The sequence below is a fragment of the Lycorma delicatula genome, chromosome 1 (assembly GCF_047948215.1).
Source record: "Lycorma delicatula isolate Av1 chromosome 1, ASM4794821v1, whole genome shotgun sequence".
Taxonomy (NCBI): domain Eukaryota; kingdom Metazoa; phylum Arthropoda; class Insecta; order Hemiptera; family Fulgoridae; genus Lycorma; species Lycorma delicatula.
In genome coordinates this window covers 257,229,686-257,256,492 of record NC_134455.1, presented here as the reverse complement: position 1 = coordinate 257,256,492, position 26,807 = coordinate 257,229,686, and the positions used below count along the sequence as shown (strand labels likewise).

General features: G+C 34.1%; 1 protein-coding gene across 2 annotated transcripts in view; it reads right to left on the bottom strand.

The window, feature by feature from the left end:
- The window catches only part of LOC142330671 (sialin), a 162,683-nt gene that overhangs the window by 36,148 nt on the left and 99,728 nt on the right, over positions 1–26,807 (bottom strand). For both annotated transcript variants that reach the window (XM_075376118.1, XM_075376125.1), the window contains exon 3: positions 17,611–17,831. In XM_075376118.1, the coding sequence (XP_075232233.1) occupies positions 17,611–17,831 (221 nt within the window). The remainder of the gene's footprint in view (positions 1–17,610; positions 17,832–26,807) is intronic.

The following is a 26,807-nucleotide window of genomic DNA, read 5'->3' as shown; positions in this document are numbered from 1 at the left end:
GAGTTAAGTTGTCTCGTTTCTTCCACTCTTTGGTAGCATAATGTTTTTCCCTAGCTCGGCTGTCCCATTCACAAAGAAAACACATGTACTTAGTGTAGCCTAACTGCATGCCTGACAAAATAGTTATAACTTTCAAATCATCACGTATGTTCCAGCTATGATTTTATAATTTATTTTTTCAAGAACATCTTTCATCACATCATATGTTTCATTCAAATTTATACCATAAGCGATTGGTATCGAAGGATACTTGTTATCGTTGTGTAGTAGAACCACTTTTAAACTATACTTGGACGAATCTATGAAAAGGTGCCAGTCCTCAGGTTTATGAACTTGTCGTATGCGCAACATAAGCATCAATATTTGTGCAATAAACCAAATTATTTTCATCAATAAAGTACTGAGAAAGTTCTTTTTGTCGGCTTTGAAAGCCCAAAAGTTTTGTATTTTTTTGAAGTAAATTTCAACCTTGCAGTCCTGATCCTAACAGTTCAGCTTGATTTTTTGATAAATTTAAATCCCTAACCAAGTCATTTAATTCACCTTGTGATGTAAGATATGGCTTATTGGAAGATAATTCAAAATCAAAATGATTGTTGTCTTCTTTAGTACTGCTTGATTCTTCATTGCTGCTTTCGAAACATACGTTCACAGGTGGCTCATGAACTGGAATAATTTCACTGTGAGGTACAGGCCTGATTGCAGACTGCAATGAAGGATATTTTACAGTATGTTTAGATTTTTTAGAAATTCCAGACATACTTGTTAAACAAAAGTAATAATCAGTTACATGATCCTTTGGTTCACGCTAAGCCATAGGTACACCAAATGGCAAAGCCTTCCATGCACCTTTCAGCCATCTTCTTAAATATACAGAACAATTAGTGCATACTATTAAGAGCCCACGTCTTATCCTGATCACCAATTTTACACTGAAAGTACAAGTAGTATGTTTTTTTAATTAAAGATGTAATGTTTTTTCTATTTGATTTTACGGTAAACTTACCACATACATAAAAAAAGTCATCCACATCATTTATACAATTTCGAGGCATTATGACACTGCACTGTTAACAAACTTAAGACAGCAATAAGACTGAACAAAATTAATTCATTCCTAAATCCAGTGCTTAATACAAACAACACAGCTGCGTTTTCAGCTACATGTTTTGACCTGCACAGACATGATTAATCTTGTCCATGGAGGCTCACTCTTCAGTATTAGATATGATGTCATAATATGTGATTATGATATGATTCAATTCTTTGACTAGTATTGTTTATTTATAGCTTACAAATTATGTTAACAACGTTAAACAATAAAAAGTGAGCTAACAAAATACAATACAGGAGCATAAAATGATAACTATACATTGAAAAATGAAAAAAATTCCTGTATTAAAATTTAAAAACTTTTCAATAATGGTGGGTGTAGAATTATTCTATCACCTATGTTCACATTCGTTTTCAGCATCAAAAAACAGATTAAAATCATACATCACATGTCAGGAAACAAAAATTATGTTTATCAGTGTAATTAAATTAATATAAAAGTAAATGTATCAGAAGTTGTCTGATCAGGGTAAATTTTATCATAAGAATATTAGGCAGCTCGACCTAGTTTGCAATAAAAAAAATACTATTTACTTTTTTAAATTAGACCTAGTATCCAAGATCTATATTATCAAGTATTCTAATCAGCATCAATTAAGACAATAATAAGCCTCTGTTTACATTTTTTTTTAATATATATATATTCACAACTGTTATAACCATATTTTAAAATGATTAAAATAATTAGAAAAAAAATTGCTTAAGTACACTATTTTTCTACTTATAGCACTTTTGGCTAAAACACAGCTACTTTAGATTCTATTGCCAGAGTGATAGTAGTTTAAAAAAAAAAGATTGCTGTAGGTCTGATCTCCAAGTAACAATTCTGCCAAAACCTCATAACATTAAAACCCACAAGACAAAATATAATCGAGACTGTATTAGGAACAATTTTAAAATAAGAAATCATGTTTTTCAATAAAGAACAATATGTAGCATACTATCTCCAGAATGTAACAATTTTTAACATCAAAATTTCTTTAATTTTGATGAATTAAATTAAAGAAATTGCAATATTATAAACACAATCCGTTTGACTAACTAAATTTTTCAGAATTACACTGATAAATAAAATAAAGAAATAATAAGTAAAATTGGAAAATTCAAATATAATCTTATTCAATTGTTCACACTCATATGCAGAACTATCAAACTTTAACTTAAAAGTGATGTGTATCTAAAATCTGTGAAGGTAATTAAAAACTATGTTAGGAAATTAAAATGCAGTGGATAACTGAACAGTAGAAAAGGATCTATTCTCTTATATAAACGAACTGTTTAAATAAGAGAATACATCCTTTTGATTAATTTTATTTTCTAATTCTATGCATGAAAGAACAATGTGAATGCTACATAAATTATTGAATCAATTTCCACACTTGTTTTCTATTTCAGATAGAAAATATTTCTGTAGAAAATAATATGAAGTGAAATCTTGTAAATTATAATTAAAAATAACCTTTGTTTGTTTTGATAAAATAAAAACACATATCAAATATAGAACAGAGTATATCTATTTTTATCTTAATTTCATCATTACCAAATGACAGATAAGGCAAACAGATTGAAAAACATATTGAGGTCATCACCATTTATTTATTTAAACAATTAATAATTTTAAGCCCTTTTATATTTAAGATTTAAAAAACCACTTTTAGAGATCACAATAAATATATGAGTATCATTAGAGTTGTATACAATTATTATTAATTTTTTACATGCTACAACCAAATATCTCAATTATTACAATAGATATTTGTTTGGACATATTTATTATCATTCTTCATGCAACCAGAATAACCAATTTTGGGTACTAGTGACACATTAAATGGCATCCCTTACAACTGATGGTTCTGGAATATCTAGATCATCCAAAGGAAAACTGTCCTGAATATAAAAGGTTGTGAAGTTAGGTCTAATTCAACAGACAAAGATATGTTTTGCTTCCTGCATATCAGCAAAGTAAAACATTGGGTACAATTTCACTGCTTGCTGTTGGAATAAATTAATGACTAATGATTACAACCACCAACCCATTTAAAAAGGAAAAGAAAAGAATTTTTTTTCATTCAAGAATGACAGATTTTTCTGAAAATATACTTTATAATAGTTGTTCATGAAAACCCCAAAAAATCTGTAAAAAAAAAGTTACAATATTTAGAAAATTTTACAATGAAAAATTCTTTCATTGTAAAATATAAATAAAATTTGGAGTGTTTTACTCACACCAAACAGTTTTCATCTAAACTTTGACAGCAAAGTTTAGATGTTTCGTGGTTAATGAAGTAACATAATTTAATGTTAATATATTATAATGTGGTGCATAATATAAAGTATTACTGTATATTATTACATAGTATTATTATATATTATATTTAGTTATTGTTAATAGATTATCTGTTTTGTACAGTAACAATAATCACAATTTAAATAACTAGCAAAAAAATGAGCTTTGAACGGATTTGTTTAGTTGTGTTGCTGAATTTGACATTTCTCCTGAATTTTTCTATTGTTTATTCATTTTGAAGTAATGCAGATCAACATAACCTTTGTTTTGTAAAACATTATTACGTTTCTTGTATTCTTATATAGTCTCAGAGATATGAAAAATACTATGAACATTATCTAACACTATTGTGTTAAAAGAGGGCAATCGTCTCTACTGAAATAATTTTTCTACCATTTCAATTTATAAGTTTTGTAACCCCTCAGAAGACAATGGTGGTGCCTTTTTCACCGAAGAAAGATCTAAGAGACACAGTAGACCTTAGTTTGGATAAAATCAGTCTGAAAGCTGAAAAGTGAGGTTAGTCATTGAAATGAAAGGAGTCATTCTAGATAAAAAATATGTCTGTACTACCCACTTGGATAAAACCATTAGAAAAGCCTGATGGTCACTCATTACTTGCAGGTGCCTGCTATGACAAAATTGAGGGTTAACTCCTATACTATGACAAGGACAAAGGACTGCATGAGTCTTTGAGAACCACAGATTTTGTATGGCGTTATAGTGTGTGAAGGAAAGCCTAGAAATCAAACAAGGTGGTAATTAACTTTGAACCACCAGGAGCTAGAATATTTTTTATTTCCAAAACGTTTAGGAACACTCCCACAGTTATAATAGAATTTAACTAAGTTTATTGCCTTTGGGAACATAGATAATTGGTTCAGACTAGTTTACCAGCACACAGAGTTGTTAGTGGTTAAGGAAAGGTATCACTTATGCTGTACACTTAAGATTGCAGACCATATCCTTATTGATACTATACTATATAGGATCTGACAGATATCATGAGCCCCATTTTTTCACTGTTGTATTAGGGACAGGGAAGAATACAGGGACTTTACACCAGGGCTGTTCAGGAACAACATTGTATTTTGTAGAAGGTTCCATGAACACCATTTTATGTATATCATGTAATGAAATAGGCTGCAGAAGAAAGAAAATTTTAATCTAATTTTTTAAATGTCAGGTAACACTTACAACATTTACTTCATGGAATTTCTGAATCAGTATGAGAATGCTACTAGGTTGTTCATTCTCAACCCACAATATGGTGTATTTCCATTGAGAACCAGGACACAAAGGCATTGAGTGTAATGCAAACACATGAGCAATTTTTCCATTTATGAGACTTGACCTCCTCCCTTCATTCCTCTCATCTCTCTCTCTCTTTTCCTGTTTAGCCTCCGTAACCACCGTAAAGTATTACTTCAGAGGATGAATGAAGATGATATGTATGAATGTAAATGAAGTGTAGAATTGTACAGTCTCTGATCGACAATTCCTGAAATGTGTGGTTGATTGAAACCCGATCATTCAAATCCATAAGAAAGTAATTGCTTTTACTGTGATCTGAACGTTAGAACTCTCAACTTCAAAATCATCCTGTGGTTTAAATTTAACTTTGGCTAGAACTGTAGTTTTAAGTGGATCAGTAATAAATATATTAACAATTGGCAAAATATCCCAGATGAAATCTGGAGAAGACACCAATCCATAGACCGTTACTAGTCTCAATAGACTCTTGAATTTCTTTATGTAGTTAGTTACGGGTGTCTTGAGAAAAGTAATATTTCTGCATATGGATCATTCTACAGACATCTATCTACAATGGGTTTATTCCATAGAGATATTTCATTCTCCTTGTAAATTTCTGATAAAAAATGCATCAACCTTGAATGTGAAATCGTTGAGAGGATTTTTTAAACTTTTATAAATCTTTAAACTCAGTATTTCAGGAGGCAAAATTATTTCTACTTTGGGTGGAAAAGCTCTGATAACTACTAGCAACACAAATTTGGAACAACTAAATTAGGTTATTGAGAGTACCTAACAAGCCTTAAGGTTGAAATTTACGCAGGACATCCCCAATTCCTTCTTCAATAAATAAATATGTTACAACACCTGAAGATTACCAAATTTCTGTTATTTTTTTTATCAGTAATGTTAGATAGGTAAGCAGCAAGTTATGCTGAACATTTTATTTATTATATTCATCTAAAACATTTTACACAATCATATTTATATCAGTGAACATTTTTCTGTATTTCAGTAATTAACTAATATACACAAAACATCCAGGACTCCTTTAAGATTTATTATTTGAAGCCATCACTGATAAATAATAAAAATAATACTATACAGCTTCTACTGAAATAATCAGAAGGAAAAACAATAATGCCTCATACAGAATACCTTTTTTTAATTAGCAAAATAAAAATCTTCATTAAAGAAACTGAAACTGTATTAATAAATAATTTATAAAAATAAAAATTCTATCACTGTAAAATTGAATATGAATTCGTTTTAAAACCCATCACCGCAGACGATTTTGAATAAAATATTGAGAAATAAAAGAAAATTTTAATAAATAAAATAGTAATTAAACTTAAAAGAGCTATCTTCAAGATAATATTTTAATAACTATTAGTAATGGATCATTATCATTTCACAATTTAAGTACTTTATTTACACCTCAAGGCTGCAAATCTTCATTGACAAAATCTGCCAAACTGTTACTTTGACAGCAATGAATAGACAGAACAGCAGATGTGCAGCAAGACTGCTGATGGTGTTACTCCACATATGCCACTGCTGTTTTGGCAACCCGTTTATTTTTAATAGCCAACCAGAATTCAATTTTGAATTACATTTATAATATAAACAAAATCTAAACTTTTAATCAGAAATAAATTATATAGAATCCATTATTTATTTCTGGTATATTCATTAGCTTACACTGCAGCTGTTAGTATATAAGATATATACTGGTAGTCTTAAAGAGGCAAAATACTTCATTTTCTGATTACTAAAAATACATTTTTGAGTTACAAAAAATTCTTGATTGGTTAAATAACAGTTCATTAATGTTTATGTTCATTAATGTTATTAATGAGAATAATAAATGAAGAGATTTACTGTAAATGGTAATGAAAGATTCAGCTACAATAAAAAAACTATTTTTGGGACACTAATAATATCTTTTCTTTTTTTCTTTTATTTGTTGTCTGCAAAACACTGTGCTTTTATTTTTTTTATTGAATCTTATATCTAAATTCATATTAGCAATGTATATGGTAATTTAAACTACGCTACTATTCTAACTAGTTCAGAACTTCCAGAACTGAATCAAGTTCATAAATTCTTCAATCAACAAATTCTTTGCCTTCCAGGCCCTTACAGCTCATTAGTTTTCTTTTAAAAAATATAGTTCTGTTTCAAATATGCTAATGGCTTTGTACACATAAATATAAGTTAATTTTTTTATTTCAAATAAACTACTGATGACTATTATTTAATAATCAATTATGGTATAATAACCCTGACAAAATAAATCCCTGGTTCACCAAGATGACGTTGGGACAGCAAGTGTGCAGAAATGTACCGTAATACTTATGAAAATAGCTTCAGACACACACTGTATAAATTAAAAGAAAAACTGTATACTATAAAAGAAAATTAGAATCTTTATTAAAAACTGGGATGTGGTGTATCCAAGAGATCTTAAAAAGAATTTTAGAAGTACAAAAAGGAGTGATTGGAAGAAGTAGTAAAAGAAATACTACAAAAATTTGATTGCAAAATGATAGTCCAGAGAACAAAAATAAAAATGTTAAGGTCTACTAATGATATTGTTATATAGGCTAAAAATAAAAATGAGTCAGTAGAACTAATGAATAGCAATGATTATTTGATACAGAAAAACTTTATTTGAAAATAAACATGAGTGAAAGAAAGATATAGTAAAATGCAACAGAAAGGAGAAAAATGAAGAGTAAAATGTTAAGGTTGGAAAACACAATATTCAAATCGGTCTTTACATATAATATAAGTCAGTTAAAAAACCTCCATGTCTTCCCATATCAGCTGATTTGGAAGTCAAGAGTTCCAGCGGTCAAATCCTAGTAAAGGCAGTTACATTTATACGGATTTGAATACTAGATCATGGATACTGGTGTTCTTTGGTGGTTGGGTTTCAATTAACCACACATCTCAGGAATGGTCAAACTGAAACTGTACAAGACACTTCATTTACACTCATACATATCATCCTCTAAAGTAATACCTGAACAGTAATACCCGGAGGCTAAACAGAAAAAAGAAAGAAATGTTAAAAAATGTCTGTTTGTTATGTAAGTAAGCACATCTACAATGTTAGCAGAACATTTACAAAAAGTAGGTAATACCATGTTCATACATTCTGTAAATCAAATTCATGAATTGTTATTTTTTATAATTCTAAAAGAGTAATAGGCAACAATAATTTTAATTTTTTTTTATCTTATCTAAAATATTAATTGTTGTAAACTGTTTAAATACTAATTATCGGCAATGAGCAAATACTGTTCAAAACAAATAATTAAAAAAAAAAATAGAATTAAATGCAGCTGAAATATCAGAAAAACATGGAACATCATATGTAATAAATAAACAAAAAATTTTGTTTTATACTTCTGTACATTCCAGAAAAGAACTTAGCAATGGTGTTTTTGTGGTTTATTATTATTAATATGAGATTTGTTTTCCACTAAAAACATTACATAACAAGTATTCTCATATTCATTCTACATTGATAATTCCCTCATAATTTTTTATAGGACATTATACACCAGATAGAAAATTTAAAGAATTGTATGAATGACAAAATTACTATAATGTAATATTATTGTAGTTTTTTAACAAATTAATTATAAATAGATTAGACAATTTACTTTAGAAACTGAAACAGGCAACAAATTAGTCTCCTTGATCTAATTTACCATCAAATAATGCAAATAAATTTCAGTTAAAATCTATAAATACGTTAACTTTAAAATATATAAAAACCAACTAACTTTAGCTGACGCATTTTATAGATTCTCATTTCCCATTTCTTTCATTCTAGTTCTCATTTCTTACAAAATTTGGTAACTTGAAATAGTTTTAACTATTAATAATATAATTATATCTATAAAATCCATAATAAAAATATATACATTATTATTATTATTTTTTTTTTTTTTTTATGGCATCTACTGCTAATGTCATTAGCCCTCGTTAAATATTTAAAAAGAGGTTAGTATCACCATCAGGGTCGTCATATGTAAGGGTGTAAAGGGCCCTTACATATTATTTAAAAGCACAAACTACACAGAAACATTAAGACATAACAACAACAAAAAAAACAACACTTACGGGGTGTAAAGGGCCCTGATCTTAAAATTTGAGATAAAATTCTCAAAGAACATGAAAGTAAAAATATAAATCTATACAATACCATTTATCTTCTCTACCTGTCTCGTTTATATATTAATTTTAGCACCCTAGACCAGAACCGCCATTAAGCAGTATATCAGTCGCCCCAGGATGCCATGGCAGTTGACTCCCACCTATAACAGTCCAGTAGGACGTAACCCATCGGGGTCCTTACAGCGTCATAAGAGCAATCTGACCACCTGTTCAGAATGGCCAAACAGCCCCTTGGCGGGGAGGCTACCCTTCCTGGTTCTGACCTACTTGGCTACAGGCATACGTTGCGCTTACCCATAGGCTCGCGCCCTTAGTCCACCCTTGAGGGTTCTCCATGTCATCATTGGACACACCCCGACTCACTGCTCTTGAATGCAGGCGAGTCAGGATGGCCTAGGCAAGAGGGCTACCTCCCGTCACTATACATGCCACACTTCGAGACTCCCTTATATAATTAAAACTACCTCTTAGAGTTTAACACAGCTTTAAATTTTCACTTTTATAGACTTCTAAGAAGTCCACTGGTGTGTAAATATGCAACTATTTTTCCTCCATTACAATTATATAAATCAGCAGCAACATCATTTCTTAGCAGGAAGCTCTTTCTGAGGTCCTCGTATATGGTACACTCTTCCAATAGATGCTTCATTGTAAGTGTTTTATTACAAACACCGCACATTCGTCTCTCTTCGCCGGTTAACAAATATGAATTTGTTATTCGCATGTGAACGATTCTAACTCTGGTCACAGCAACTTGTTCTCGGCGAGTCAACTTCACGTCGCTTTTCCATTTATATGAAATTGTATTTAAACTCCTCCAATCAGTATTCCACTTGTTTATTATTATGTTAGTTAGGCAGTTTCTAACATCTGCCACTCTTACAGGAAATGCATTCAAAACATTGCAGACTATTGCCTTTCTTGCAGCTTCGTCTGCGCTTTCATTACCTGTAATAACAGCATGCCCTGGAGTCCATACAAATACGCATCGCTGTCCTCGTTGACTTAGAACGTACAAAATGGACAGGATGTTTGAAGTTAGGACATCCTTAATGTTCTTGTTCCGAATTGCAACAAGTGCACTTAGAGAATCGGAACATATTAGCACTCTCTCTTCGCAATAATGTTCTGTGTACCGAAGAGCTTGCTGTATGGCAGTAAGTTCTGCCGTGTAGACACTGGCCATATCTGGCAGTTTCCAAAAGTCGGCTTCACCATTTACATATATGGAGCATCCAACACCATGTTCGGTGTTAAAGCCGTCAGTATAAATTCTGATATGTTCTTCATAGGTACTGACGGTTGCTAAAAATTCCTGTTGGATGATAACTGCTGGCTTCTTTTTTATTTCTCCCTGAGAGAGATCCAACCTTGTATTTACCGCTGGCAAGAGCCATGGCGGTATTTCTCTCGTGGAAATTGCTAGTGTCTCTGGAATAGCAATTTCGTGTTTTGTTTTTAATTCATGGTAGCTAATTCCGGCTGGTCTGGAATAGGTAGCACGAAGTTAATATAATGCAGCCATAGGATGATTCTTAAAAAGTTTGTTATTTATATGAGCAGGAAAAGCCCATACGTTTGCTGCATATCTTAGCAAAAGGATCTCTCTTCTATAATGTAGTGGCATTATTCCGGCTTCCGACATTAGACTAGTCGCCGGACTTGTGCGGAAAGCGCCTGTCCCATATCTTATTCCGCTATTATGAATTACGTTTAACTTTCTTAAATGCGACTTCCTAGCGGATGAATATACAATACATTCGTAGTCTAGTTTCGATTGAACCAATGCCTTATACAGTCTCAATAACAACTCTTTATCTGAGCCCCAATTGATGTTCGATAAACATTTTATGATGTTTAGGGCTTTTTTTGCATCTACCACTCAAGTCCTGTATATGTAATCCCCACGCAAGGGATTTATCCAATACCAGTCCTAAAAATATCATATTGTCCTTATATTGTATTGGATTATTTCTGATTTTCAACGTAGGACTTTGGTGGGGAAATCTCTTCCTACAGAAGTGTACACAGCACATTTTTTCTGGTGAAAATTGGAATCCATTATTCCGCGCAACTTCGTTTAGAGCGTCAATCGCTCGTTGCAATTTGTATTTCACCATAGCAGTCTTGTTGCTGACATACATAATTGCCAAATCATCAACATAGACGCTTTTGCTGATTTCTACTGGAATGGCTAATATTAATTTATTAATAGAAATGATAAACAAGGTACTGCTCAGCGGTGAACCTTGTGGTATGCCATTTTCCAAGATTCTTTCAGATGAATATTCATTGTTGACGCGTACTTGGAAAGTACGGTCATTCATATAGTTGCTGAGTAAGACTGGCAGATTGCCACGAATGCCCCATTCATGTGTCTGGAGCATTACTCCATGTCGCCAGGTCATATCGAAAGCCTTCTGAAGATCGAAGAAGACTCCGACACAATACTTCCTTGTAATAAAGCTGTTGAATATAATATTCTCTAAGTTGATCATTTGATCGGTGGTAGAATGGTATTGTCGAAAACCTGCTTGATATGGTGATATCAGGTTTTTTTTCTAACAGCCAAACGAGTCGATTATTAACAATTTTTTCAAGTATTTTTCCCATAGTGCACGTCAAAGAAATAGGACGGTAGCTATTGCGATCTGTTAAATTTTTGTTTTTCTTTGGTACTGGAACAGCATGTGCTTTTTTCCACTGCTGCGGGTACAGTCCATCCCGCCATATTTGATTATATAGTTCTAGTAATCTTCGTTTTGCAGTGGTATTCAGCTGCCTGATCGTATTATAATGGATTTCATCCGGACCAGCAGCTGTGTTACCTGCTTTCTCTAACGCTTTCACGAATTCTTCCATTTTAAAGGGTACATTATATGAGTAATTATACTCAGTTCTGAAATTTAGTAGACCTTCAAGATCTGCTTTTTTCGTCCGAAAATCTTCATCGTAGTTTGCTGTTTTACTGGCCTTCTCGAAGTGATTGGATAATAACTCTGCGATTTCGTTTGGAGTGTCCTTAATTTCATCTTCATCTTGAAGGCTAGTTATAGGAGCAAAGTTTTTACGCCCACAAATCGCCTTCACTTTCCTCCAAACGTCTAATGAAGTAGTAGTTCTGTCAATGGATGAGACGTACTGCTGCCAGCATCGTTTCTTTGTATCTGTCATGAGTCGTTTTGCATACGGCCTGTATTTTTTAAAGGCAATCTGATTATCTATTGTAGGACTTTTCTTAAAGGCTTTATACGCTCTTTTCTTCCTTTTTATAGCTTCACTTATTTCTTCGTTCACCACGGAACGGGTCGCTTAGTAAGTTTTCCAGATGTTTTGGGAATATATCCCGATGCCGAGTCAAGTATCGCATTTGTTATAGCGTCGACATCGTCTCCAATAACTCCAGTTGTTTCGGGGAGTATCGTCTTAGCTGTGAAGCTCGTCCAATCTGCCTTATCAAATAACCATCTTTTAGTGATGGGGTATGTTTTTCTTGTAACATCAGTTACAATTTGCACCGGGAAATGATCGCTTCCATGCAAATCGTCTAAACATGGAAGGTGTACCTCGGTGCTATCGATCCGTTTATGAGAGCAAGATCTATACAGGACGTCAATCCATCTCGGGCATTGAAAAAGGTTCCTGACCCATCGTTTGAAAGAATAAATTCGGAATTCATCAGGAACCTTTTCAATTCTCTTCCGCGGGGATCTACTCGATCCGATCCCCAAAGAGAATTATGAGCATTAATATCACCCACCAGTAAAACAGGTGGGGGAAGCTCAGAAATTAATCACGCTGTCATCCTCCTTCCAATCAAAATTCGGTAAGTACATGCTGCAGACGGTGATCTGAAGCGGACGCTTCATTCTAATGGCGATCGCTTGTACGTTTGTATTTAGATCAACCGCTTCGGCGGTAGCTGTAGTCGATGTTAATATGGCTACTCCACCTCTAACTCTTACATTTGACGGTTAATCTCGCCGAAATATATCATATCCTCTTAATTGAAAATTTTCATTTCGTCAGAAATGTGTTTCTTGCAGACATATACAAATCGGGTCTACATCAAACGGTAATGGTACGGTGTACCAAACGTTGGAGCTCATGGATGTTTGAAAAACATCCATTAATGTTCCATTGTACAATGGACTCGCTAATTTTAAATTAAATTATGGCCTTGGTTTACCGTTCGGCCAGCCTTTTTATTTTTTTTTCTCCATACTGCGAACAGCTTCGTATTCGCGGAGAACGTTGTCGCCCGTACAGCTTCCGGTCTCCGAATCAGAGACCACCGAAGCCACCGACGACGATGGACATGGATCGGCGCCGGTTTCAGGCGCCGATTGAGAGGCGGAAAACTGACCGACCCCTGACACGGGAATCGCACCAGTCACCCCACCCGTGGAAGGGGGGACACTTGCCCACCCTGTGTGGTTTTTGTGGCCTCTGTGGTTTAGAGGCCAGCTCGGTTGCAGGAGGCTTAGGAGCCTCCATAACAGGCTCTGCAGTAATCACTTTCTTCTTGTCATAAAGGATCTCGCTAAGACGGACTTGGCATTCTGGTTTGGCGTCCATTTTCTTCTGAACAAGAGCAACTTTCGGCGATTTATCTTCAGGAGGCTGTACTAATATCTTTGGCTTAACAGGTTCTTTACTATTGAAAGGCTTCATTTTATTTTCAAGAGATTCTGCACTCTTTCTCCGCTTCGCCTCAGGCGAAACGGCTAGTTATAAACGGGAGTGTTTCGTGAACCCTCTGCCACGTTTGGTTATTGTTCTACAATATTCATGTGCGTTGATCCCTTCTGTAGCAAGGCTAGCCGCCGGGATAGACCCCCACTCCATGGCTACTAACCTTGGAGGATCCGGTACTCCGGTGGAACCGGCATATGTCCTGGCAGAGAACGGATGCGCAATCTTTGCACTGACTCCAGGCTCCTACTCACCGAAGCTTTCCGAGCTGCCATGCACTGACATACATGGGCACTATTACTATATGCTTGCCATCGCAGGGGGCATATGGACAACGGAAGGATCTCCGTTACACCTGCAATAACATTGACCGCGGCCGCCACATTACCAGCTCTAAATATGGTGTGAGTCCATTTCCAAATCATTTAGCTGTTCACATCGTGCAGGTGGCCCAAAAATCCAATCCGTCTGGTGACCTGAAGGTGGAAACAGGTCAAAAGAAAAGCATATCCATGGAGGAATTTACTTGGAACCCCGTTAGCCAGCTGTATGTATTGTACGTAAGTAGAGCTGTTGCTTCGCGGGACGTGGAACGTAGGTGTTGTGTTCCGAACGTGGGGATTATCTACCTCAGAGCATTAATTTTTTTGGTGGGGGAGGGGGGGTTTAGCGGCATCGACTACTTTGGTCATAACTGACTTTTTGAAGAGTTTTAACTTCCTGTTTGGCCGTTTCCAATTTACATACTGGGCAGTTCCTTGATCGGCAGTTGTGGTGCCCTTTACAATTAATGCAGCTTGGAGGGTCTTTACATGGATCACCTTCATGTGTTTTCATTCCACATATGCATATTTCCTGCGCTTCAAATCTAGCTGCAGTGTGTCCGAATCGTTGACACTTAAAACATCTCATAGGCTGCGGAATAAAAGCACGTACAACAAGGCGGTGTATACCAGCTCGTACCTTTTCAGGAAGGTTAGGCTTATTGAATGTCAAAACATGCGAGGCCGAAGGAAAAATCTTACCATTTCTTCTCATGGTTAGTCTGCGACAATGAGTCACTCCCTGGCTAGACATTTCTTGTACAATTTCTTCTTCTGTACAGTTTAGAAGATCGCGGCAAACAACAACTCCTATTGATGTGTTAAGGGTGCTATGCGGTTGCACAGATACCGCAAATTCACCGATCTTCTTCAATTCCTGGACTTTCTGGCTTTGACTGTCGTTGATAGTTTCGACATGCAATCCATTAAAATTCTTCCGGATTTCTTTGACAGGACCAACAGCACAATTAGCAATCTCTCTAGCGATTAAGAATGGACTAACCTTTTGGAAGTTTCCATTCTCCTTCGTAATTACTAAAAATCTTGGCTTTGGTACATTATAGCCAAATAAACTTTTTCTTAATTCTTTACTGATTCTATCTGCATCTTTCTTAATTTTATCAGACTCCTTACTTTTTTCCTCATCGCTTGTGGCGAATCAGCGGTTACTAAACGAGGGTGTTTACGTGCACCCTCTGCCACGTTTGTTTGTTCAAGAACATTCACGAAAGTTTATCCCTTCTGTAGCAAGGCTAGCCGCCAGGGTACACCCCCACTCCAGGGCTACTAACCTTGGAGGTCCGATCTGGGACTCCGGTGAAACCGGCATATATCCTGGCAGAGAGCGGATGCGCAATCTCTGCACTGACTGCAGGCTCCTACTCGCCGAAGCTTTCAGAGCTACCATGCACCGACATACATGGGGACCATTGCTACATGCTTGCCATCGCAGGGGGCATGTGAACAACAGAAGGGTCTCCGTTACACCTGCAAAAACATTGACCCTGGCCGCCACATCGCCAGCTCTAAATATGGTATGTGTCCACTTCCTAATCGTTTAATTGTTCATATCCTGCAGGTAGACGAAAAATCCAATTCGTCTGGTGACCTGAAGATGGAAACAGGTCAAAAAGAGTAACATATCCGAGGAATTTACTCGGAGCCCCGTTAGCCAGCTATATGTATTGTGCATAAGTACAGCTGTTGCCCGCCTGGACCTGGAACGTAGATGTTGTGTTCCGGACGTGGGGATTACCTACCTCAGGGCATCATCATCGTCGTCGTCGTCTTCATCATCACATCATAATTATTATTATTATTATTCATTAATTATTAAATATGTAATTATGGTAATATATGCATAATTTGGGATCATAGAAACTGTAAAAATGATCAACGTGGTTCTTAAGAAACATCAAATTAGATGCATAGGTCATATGAAAAACAGAAGTAGTATACTTGTTTTTTTGTCAACTATATGTGGCAAAATCGTACCTAGAATTTATGAAATAAAATTCTTAATAAATAGAAATAAAAAAGACATCAGAACAAAAGTAAATACCCCAAAAAACTGTGTTTATAAAATTGTATATGATAACTGATAGTTTTTAAATGGACAAACAAGGTCTTTTAAACTGAACTTAATTTTAAATGATTAACTGATCACTGAAAATAATTCATTTTACCAAACAATATTAATACATTCTTTTGAGTTTTTCCCTAATAAAGACTGATAGATCATTTTGTATACCAATCAAAATGTAATACCAATGGTATTACATTTTGGATTGGTATACCAAATGTATACCAATCAATAAACATAAAACAACATTTAACTTTAGTTATTCAATAAATAGTTATTCAACTTGAATTGCACCAATAAAGTCACAAGCAACAAAATTGCACAATGATATTGAGTTATAAACTTATTTACATATTAACAAATAATTGTGTTGTGCATTTTAGTAATACATCAATTTCCTGTAAACAATTTATTGAGAAGGTGGAACACATTTTTGAAATGCACTAACACAATCAACGCAGATCAAAATTATATTGCAAATAAAAACAAAAAGATCATTTTGGTTTTATTTTATGTTAGTTATTTATCAATTGTGTGATTTATATTCTAAAAAATGTTTAATGGTGAAACAAATATTATAAATTATGTTTTCCAGTCACTATTAGTAAAATAGCTGTGTAGGATTGTAAAGGTATCTGTATCTGGAAGGTCTTGGATTCAAATACCGGTCACGTAGATATTTATATACCCACTATAAAATTTTTATTCTGTATTCCCAAACACAATCTTAAAGCTTATGCAACAATAGCAACAAAGAGAGACATACATAAATAAAAAAATTTCATCTACAGATTTATCAATAATTATTTTAAATACTACTGAAAACAATATTACAGTTATTTTTATTTAACCTTGTACAATTAGTTTGCTTATTTAATATCAGCTATAAACAAATAGAAAATACAGTTTTTTTTAATATAAATAACATTGAAAAAATAATAAATTACAGGTAGTGGATAAACAGAATCAGCTTATAATATTTTAAACTTATTTAAATTCTAAACAAAATAGAATTTATTGGGTAAAGATATTAAAAACAAACATTTTTAAATTTTAGAAATGTGGACATTTTAATGTTCAGCAGTTGATACCACTTACAGAAATGTTGATTATACATTTACCACAGCCCAAGAAATGCATGTATATGTTAAAAAAGAAATTATTCAAGCTATTTAAAAGTGACTCAACAAGTTGAAATTGACAATTATACCAAAATTATAATTTTTATTTTTTTCTACCTGTTATTGTTAACAACATAATTAAATTTCACATTAAAAAAAAAATCCATATATATTTTTTTTCTTGCCAATAATAATTAAACAATGGATGACAAAAAATTACATTAACTGAGCAAGGCAGAAGTAATTCAGATTCCAATGATATTTCTAATAGTTTTATACAAATTATTAGAAACATTCAATAATTTGAACACTTGCATCATCTGTAATAATGCACATTGTTGCTTCTTTTTCGAGCATAGAACGTAATAACCAAGGAAGAATATTGGGAATCAATAAATACATCTTAGCAAGGCAGACCATGATCTACAGCTACCTAAATCCACCACAGTATAAGGCATCATTAAGTAAAATTATCCACTAAAAAACTACTTATGACACTCTCTTAACTGATGAAAATGACACAAAAAAATGAATTTTACCTACCTCACTTTTTATAACAGTTGTGACGTTAGAAACTTTATGCTCAATTTGATGGCCACACTGTGATACACCGATTTCAAAATTAGTAAGATTTTCAGTGTTGGTTTTGTTTCCAGGCACCACCATATCTACAATTGCTATTGTCAGATTTACTCTTAACATGTAATTCACCATAAATCCAAAGAATACCATAATGTTAAGGACTCTCCTACAGCTAATGCCATCTGAAACAAGAGCCATGTTACAATTTTTGAGTATATAGAATGCATTTTGAAATAAAAAAATCATGAAATAAAATGAATCCAATAATTCTGTAAAAGAAGCATAATTATTATTTTACATTAGTAAAAGAAGTGTATAAATAAAAAAACTGAAAGTAAGTAATCATAATTTAGATGCAGAGAGACTGAGTGAAAATGATTCAATAAAAATAAAAAAACTTTTGAAACCCTTCAACTAGTAAAATTTACATTTTAATACCAATAACAATTCTGTGACATTTATCTTGAACTTAATGTATGTATACTGTTAACAAAAGCAGGAATCAAAGAGATAAGATAATTTTAAAAAACAAGATTGCGTATAACTTACTATAGCTTTAATAATAATGTGTTGAACCTACCAGTACTAATAAGTAACTATTGAATCAATCAATATTTAAATGCTAGCTGGAGGTAACTCAATTATATGAAATACTATTTTTAAAATTTTTTAAATAATTTTATTTTTCCCCTTTTCTTCCATTTAAAGAATGATCCATATATTAATGTTAATGTACTTCAATATATATTTATGTGGTTAATTTTTTATATAAACTTGAAAGCATTTAATCTGATTAATGGATGCCTAACAATGAAGCAAAGCAACTGTTATGATCCAAAACCAGTAGCAATATATGAAAAACAGCTTTTATATTCTTCAAATAACAGGCAAAAAAATAATAATTTTCATTATTTTAATTAATTTATCAAAATTCTAATAATTAAATTGTTTTTCACATTGGTTTTAGTTGATATTCTCATATTTATATTTTATTCATTATTTTTTGTCTAAGTTGGTTTCTCTTATCTGTAAATAAATTAATTTATCTATAATTTATAATCTTAATAATTAATCTTATTTATATCTTAATAATTTCTTAATTTTTCTTTAAATTTATTATCTGTCTGCTTACAGATGTTATGTAAATTTCAAATTGTCTATAATTTAATGATTTAATGATATTAAATTATACAGAGTTATAGACTAAGAAGTTTTTTGAAAAAGAAAGGTTTTTTCATTATCCCTTACTCCCCTGGGACAGACATACAATCAAGTAAAGCTCAGCCCAGGAGAGCATCCTTCAACTCTAAGAAGGCCTCCCCACCTACCAGCATGGCAGTTCAGCCTCCCCGGCGGATGTCCAATCTCGGAGGCCTCTGCACTCCAGCTGTTCTAGTCAGGGGGTCTTCAATTTCTAACATCGTGGCAAGATTGTCACTGGCAGTCTCGCCCTGCAGGACCTTCCAGCTGCACCTGGAGTGGTCCCAGCCTCCACCCAAGATGGTCAAGTCCAACACGGACAGATGCACTCTCGCTTCAAATGCAGGGGTCTGATCATTTAAACAGTATAAACCAGTAGACATCATCAATTCTATCAGGACTTTGCCCCTTCTATTCGTATAAGAACTGCTTGCCACGATGGCCTTACAATTAAGTTCATCCAGCAGGATGACCTTTTTCGGGGATCTTGTGATGACGTCATGAAGACTTCACATACAGTTTTCAAAGTCTTAATCTCAATTTGGGCTGACATAAACCCCTATGAAAACAGCGTCTGTCAATTCAATAGCTATGATACCCTGAGCTCTATAATATGCCACTGATATTGCATTTGGCTACATCTCCCGCCATGGTGGGAGAGAATATTTGCATTCGATAAAACAGCTATAATCATGCTTCCGTAAAGCGCACTTCAAGCCTCCAGTGCGATGATCAATACTACTATAATCCGGACATTTCATTCCTTCCCTACACTCTCGGATCTTGTGCCCCCTGCCACAACAATTGTAACAGAAATAGGCCCGATTGTACCCATGACAGTCCGCTCCTGTGACCGGTGCTCCAGCATCGAAAACATCGATCACTTTCTTCGCGTATATAAGCGCGACAATGGAGCCAGCCTATTTTGATGCGTTTGCTCACCAGCTTACATGTCGAACGATATGTCGTCACGATCGTCTCGTTGCGCGTGTCCCCGTACACCCGACTAAACGAAGTAACGCGGAGCTCTTCTGTCTTGCCAATAATATTCTCAACGGCCTCTCTAACCTCCTGTTCTGTGGCATCATCTTCGATATCTCTTATATGCACCACAGCGCGTCTGCCGGCTAGAAATCGGAGGTCCACTTGTAAATCCGCGGTCTTATCACGGAGTGCAGCTGTAAATTGAGCAGCCTTCTCAAAGCCTTTGATTCTAACTTGTAACTCGTCCTTGTTGCCCTTCTAAAGTGAAAGAACCTCACCGGTTTCTTCCTCAGTAACAAAAGACTTCATGGATTTAAGTAGGTCGGCGTAGGATCTACCTTGTGCCTTGACTATGACCACCCTGGTGTCCTCAGCGGGAGGAGTCGATCTCCTTACAGACAGCTATCTCGATCTTGAACTACTTGATCTCTTGGTAGTGCTATGAAGAGCCACGGCCACCGGTTTCTCACTTCTCTTAAATAAAAATGCTAAGATATCTCTTTTTATTACTCCAATAGAGCCACCTGGCAACACAAACACCGGAGCTGGAGACTTTACTAATACTCGCCTAGTAGACTTCAGGATTACTTCCGACGCCCATCGGTCTCCCCCAGACGAGTTATAATAAATGCTGTATTTGCTTCTTTGAATTAGCTCGACATCTTCACCCATAAGTGACGACACTTCACACACGACATCTCCGGCTTGAATGTACCATTGCGGGATTAATCTTCCTCATTTCTCCCAGCCCGGGCAATATCCACAAATAAGCACGGGTTACTATTATCTTCAACAATATTCTTCACCTTTCTAACCTTGTTAAGTAAAGTCGACGGCCATCTCAACGACAGTTGATCTACCAATTCCACATCTGTCAAATCCCCAGCAAGGGCATCAACTCTCAACTCATCAGTCTGACTGGCTTGCCTAATGCCAGTTATAGGGGACGACATCTTGCACAATTGCCCGAATTTTTTATACACAAACCCTTAACATGTTCTCTAATATATCTTTCCATATCTCTGCCCAGATTCTGTTGCAGTGCAATAATACACTCACCCAATGGTGAGTTCAATGTCTAGTGCCTGCGGGGGGAGTTCCTCCTCCACAGATGAAACCTGCCTCGAGCGTTTCTGTCTCTTCAGTCCATCTGAAAGTCCATCTGACCCTCTTCTCAAAGTCCATCTCTTCAGTCAAACGTCGTGAATCGCCTACACTTTCAGTACTCGATGTCGTGGGTTTTGAATCACAAACCACTCTGAACTGCGAGCGCCTTTGACTCCCAGTTCCCACAGTTTCGTTCGCTGTTGCGCCAAGTCCGTCTTTAGCCGCTACATCCTTTGGGGGTTGAAAAAGAGTTCAGCCACCACTAACGTATATTACTCCTAAGTCCGAGTAATTTGATTACCCACTTGACTCCGTTTGGGGGGATCCTTTTTGAAACCCCTCCTAACTTCTCACTGATACTTTCAAATTCAAACCTGAAACAAGATTCAGAATCAGTTCTCAAACTCGCTTCCAACGACACCCCACTTGCGCCTTTTTGGGGAGTCCAAAAAATTTGAGGGTCCCAAATGTATCCGTCCAAAAATGAAGTCGGGGAAAAAAATTGGTGTGGGTCACCAAAATTTCGGGGACACCCGGATCGATGAAGATCCGGGTGAGAAAGCGTTGTAAAGTAATGGGATAGGGAGGTAGCTAGGAAATACAAATCCCCTTATAAAAGCACGCCGGACTTTAAAAACATTCGTTCTAGAGTAAAATATGAAAAATTTTACAAGTCCTTGTTTACGCTAATTGACAATGATATCACTCACCTGTACGATCAAGATAACCCACTTAGACATTTTCTTTATGAATAGAGGTTAAATCCAACCAATTCACTATAGTTTAATACAGGAAAAACACAAAATTCGTAATAACTCAGTAGTCCATCATCCAATTATCACCAAATTTTATAGACGTGTCTAGTAAACTTCCACAAACAGTTCCGTATCACCAAATCAAAAAAAAAAAATAATAAACTAAAAACCAACCAAAAACTTCAATAGATTGTAGAGCGAAATGCAACACATGTTACTATTAATATACATCCAACTGACAACATACAACTATATACATACAACTCGACTTGAAAAAAAAAGTAGATTGTAAAAAGTACACTGATTTCATAAAGATATTTAACATAAAAAACAAACAGTGTACATTTAACAAATATTAATATTTTAAGTCACTCCAACTGAGAATTCAATATGGATAGCCTTCTGTCAAACTTGAAGGACTCTCTTTAACATTAAAAACCAATTTCTTAAAATTGTCTTACTCTTTGAAAGCCAGTTAACTATATAAAACTGGTACTTCACAGTACTGATACTCAACTCATTCATTATGGATGTCTCATAATGAATGAATTGGAAGAATAAACAATATTTTATGTGCAACTACATTGAGAGGTGGAATCAGTCATTCCATCATATTCATTACTAACTGGATGAAGAAAACATCCATCCATATTAGTTAATCATTGATGCAAAATAAAGTTTATCACAAAAGTTGAAAAATCTATCAAAGCATATACTGTACTGTACATAAAAAAAGGAACATTAATGGTAATAGAAACTTACAGTCTGACAAGTAAAGCTAACTGGCACAAGTAAAAATATGATCGTAAAACATCAGTAAAATAATCAAACCTAAAATTTATTTCAGTTGCTAGCATAGAAATCAGTTGGTCACAGATATAAAACATACCTTTTTTATTTTTGTTTAATGTTTGTATGTATTTGTTTACTCTACAATGAAAACTCAGTTAAAAATTGTAGAATAGCTATTACTAATACTGTGAAGTAGCTTGTCATTAAATAGTAACATTAACATTATGTAGAACAGTACATTAATTGTAACTATATCCAGTTTCCCTTGTAATCCCTTGTAGGTCTTGTTAATGATTATTTTTTAAATTCAAAACTGTTGATCTGTTTATAACAGTTAAAAAATCGAAAAGCAAAAAAGATGCAAAAATTCTTATATTTTCTAAACCAAAATAATTGATAAAATTAAGTAGTTTCCTGTACACATTATTTTAATTCTAGATTTGTTGTTTGTATATGTACATACATTAAAATTCTATGTGATATTTGGTTTTTGAATATGAAGAAGGGTTTAATTTTAGATGTAAATCTTTCCACTAACTCCAACAATAAGTAAGCAGTAAGGCCTTGCTTGAACTGAGAATATATGTTTTTGGAGGTAATTTTTGAGTCGCTGAATGAATCACACTTTTTAAGAAAAAGCTGAACATCCTTGGAAATAAATTTACAAAATAAACTATAATATTATGATATTTCTTTTCTGAAAATTCATTTAACTGTTTTAAAGAAATTTTAATAAAAAATATTGCTTCACAATTTTTGTAAGCAAGCAATGCAATATTTTGTAACAAGCACTAAAATGTATACAAAATTACATATATATGTAATTTATATATATAAATTACATATATGTAAATTATATAAATTTATATAAAAAATTATATAAATATATGTAAATTAAATAAAGGAAAACAAAAAAAGGAAGATAAGAAAATTTAAAAATATTTGTTAGACCAATCTATTTTATGAATGAATTAAAATAGTTCAATATAAAAGTCCAGTAAAGATAAACAAAAAATTTATTACAATCCCAAATCTAGCATAACCATTGCGGCTTACTATGGTGCTCTATGGTTACTTGCGCTTCCCGTCACGATTAGAGGGACATGGCTCGCTTCGCGCTCCCTTCACGTTTTCTCCCGCTTCCCTTTCCTTCACGTTTATCTTTCCCTTACTTCACTTCCCCTTCCTCTTCCCCCATTTCCCTTTACCCCTTACTTTTTTTTATCTTTTCCATTTCCATTTCCTGTTCCCGTTTTTCCTTTTCCCCGTTTTCCCCTTTTTCTTTTTTCCATTTTCCCCTTCTTCCCTTTTTCCCCTCTTCCCTTTTACCTTTTTCGATTTTTCGAAAAAGGTATGCATATGCTCTCTCACACTCAGGCTGTTTAAAAGAGTATGCATGTTTTGCTTAATGCATAATTTCTGTACTGTTCATAGCGTAATAATTAAATGCATATCTCAGAATAAAATATTCAATGTAAATAACATAATCATTATCTTTGCAATAATAATTTTCAATGTTTGTTTTTCTACTGACCTAAAATAATTGTAGAATTAAGAACTTTTTTGTATAGTTTTAGTTGAAAGATAACATTTTTCCGTGTAAGTTATCATCGACAAATATTACTGTAGGCATAATTATAATATAGGATTACAAAACATATATATATAAATAATTTTTTTCAGAGCGTGAACGATAAATCAACGTCCTGGAAAGCAGTTACGATAAGAGAATATTAATGAACCTATATTTCTTATAGGCCTGTTATAAAACTAGTTCAAATAAAATAAGACTTAATAACTGTTATACATTTAGTAAATTACTGACCCTGCCAAAACAGTTTTCGTTTATGTCCGGAAATTTTGATGTAAATCTTCAAAACTACGATGTTGATCACTCACATTTATTCACTGAAAGGTGTTAAATGGATCACTTACATTTATATCACTTGAATAATATGAATGTTACTGATGTACAAACGGGGACTGTATATTTAAAAAATCTGGTGTGAATACATAACTTCCTTATACGCATATTAAACTACATGTACACATTTTTTTTAAATGAAAAGTACATAAAATCTTATTTCACTAATAACGTCCGATATTTTTTCTTCTTTTTTTTTAGTTATTATTGAAATAATATTTATTGTAATTTTTTTTGCAATCAGAGGTTAATAAGTATTAATAAATCTATATTTAAATTTAAAAAAAAGGAGATGAAGTCGGATTTCAATCGAAGTTCCTTGCCCTTGTAAGACCCAAGTATTTCATTAATTAAGATTTTATTTGACTATAACACTGGAACCAATTAAAATAAGTACCACTTATGATGTATCGCTGAAAAGCTCTCAATGAGGAGGGCTTATTACTTCAGTTATGAAAAATTCTGATTTTTTGGACACTTTTGGTCCAGTCGATTGCAATCAAAAGGGAAGGAGCACAACTAGATGTTCCAACAGTTGTAAATCCAAAATTTCAACATCTTACGGCTAATCGTTTTTGAGTTATGCGAAATATATACGTACGTACATCCAACCCCGTAGGGGAAGACATCCGCCTAGTGACGCTCCGGTCGCCCTCCCCCCGTTCATAGCCCTGATGGGCTTTAACGGGAGTCGTCTATCGCCCTCTGACGTTTTACATCTCATAGTTATAAGCCTGGCCTCGTTGGGATGCTACCGATGTAAATGCCTCGCTAGACAATTACATTGGTGATTAATTAACTTAGCTTTTGCCTTCGCTGTAGGCCTCGTCCGACAAACGTACGTACAGACGTCACGCCGAAACTAGTCAAACTGGATTTAGGGATGGTCAAAATGGATATTTCTGTTGAAATCTGAACATCGAAATTTTTTCGCGATCAGAATACTTCCTTTACTTTGTACAAGCAAGTTAAAAGTAAACACACTTTTGCCTTGACCACAAAATCTCCATGAAATATACAAATTTAGTTTACTTTAGAACGTTAATGTAAAAACGTATGTTCCTCTGACAGATCGTCAGGTTCACTGTCTTCGTCGTCAAGGAGATTTATAATAAAACGGTTCATTGTTTCTTCTCGCAGCCCTTCTTTGACAAAATCGTCTTGCTGAAGTTTTTCAGCATGACTAATGCACTTAAAACAAACGCCAGTGGTTACACGTTCAATGGCATCATTCAACAGCACTTTAACATCATTTATTTTAAAAGTACTGTTTCTATCAGCCCACAGATGTTCTCTTTTAATCTGGGCCCACAGATGTTCAATTGGGTTTAATTGACAGTGGTGTATGGTGGAAGGCGTACCACTTCGTGACCCATACTTGCTGCCGACTCGTCAGCCTCGTAAATTTTTTAATTTCTACTATTTGTTGTATAATATTTAGAAGATCAAGCTTAGTGACTGAAGAATCAGGACAATGTTGTTCTATTTAACTATTCCCTTATCTCAAATTTCTTTGTGTTGCTAGTCGGCACTTTTCCTTATTGATAATTTGCGTTATCCATGGTAATGACACATTAGAAGGATGTGTCATTCCACAAAGCAAATCCATGAACCAATCGGTAAAAACCTCTGCATTCATTTCATCATGGAAATCACCAGATTTCTTCTATTAAAACAATAATTTGGCATTATTAATAAAACCATACCTGGCGAACAAGATAACAAAATTAAACGGTAACTTTTATAGACAGGAACCTTCAAGCCACCTACACCTGACGAATTCTGTCAAATATAATTTTACGAGTGGTTATGACTTACCCAAGTTTCATCTAAATAAATAATAGAGCGTGTATTTTCTTTGTTTCGAATAATATGGATTTTTTAAAGGAATGCCTCCGGTAACAAAAAAATATCTTGCCTTCCATTAAAAACTTTCTACCATCGTTACATTTTTTGAATGAAAATCCAAGATCCTTAAAAATTATCTTTAAAGACATCACACTACCACTGTAATTTTCTCTTGTAAAGTGTGTTTTACTTTGTGAATGGTTGGATACTCCCCACGGTCATAGAACTCAAGGACGGTTCTACGGATCACGTTCTTATCAATATCATATAAATCTGTCACGGGTTTATTATGTGGTAATTTTTTCTTCGGAGAAGAAAAATAATTCACACTTGTTTTGTTATCGGTTTTCTTTTGGTAGCTCTCTTATTATCCTCTCCAGTAATTCGTTCTAAGAGAAACACAACAAGTACCTACAAGTAGCTTGTTGAGCGTTGGGAAAATACTCACGAAAAACATCACTGGAAGTTTTTAAATGTTGGAATAACAATGAACATTATACACAATGTTCTTACTCTGACTTCCTGAATCAGGTGAAATTACAGAATTT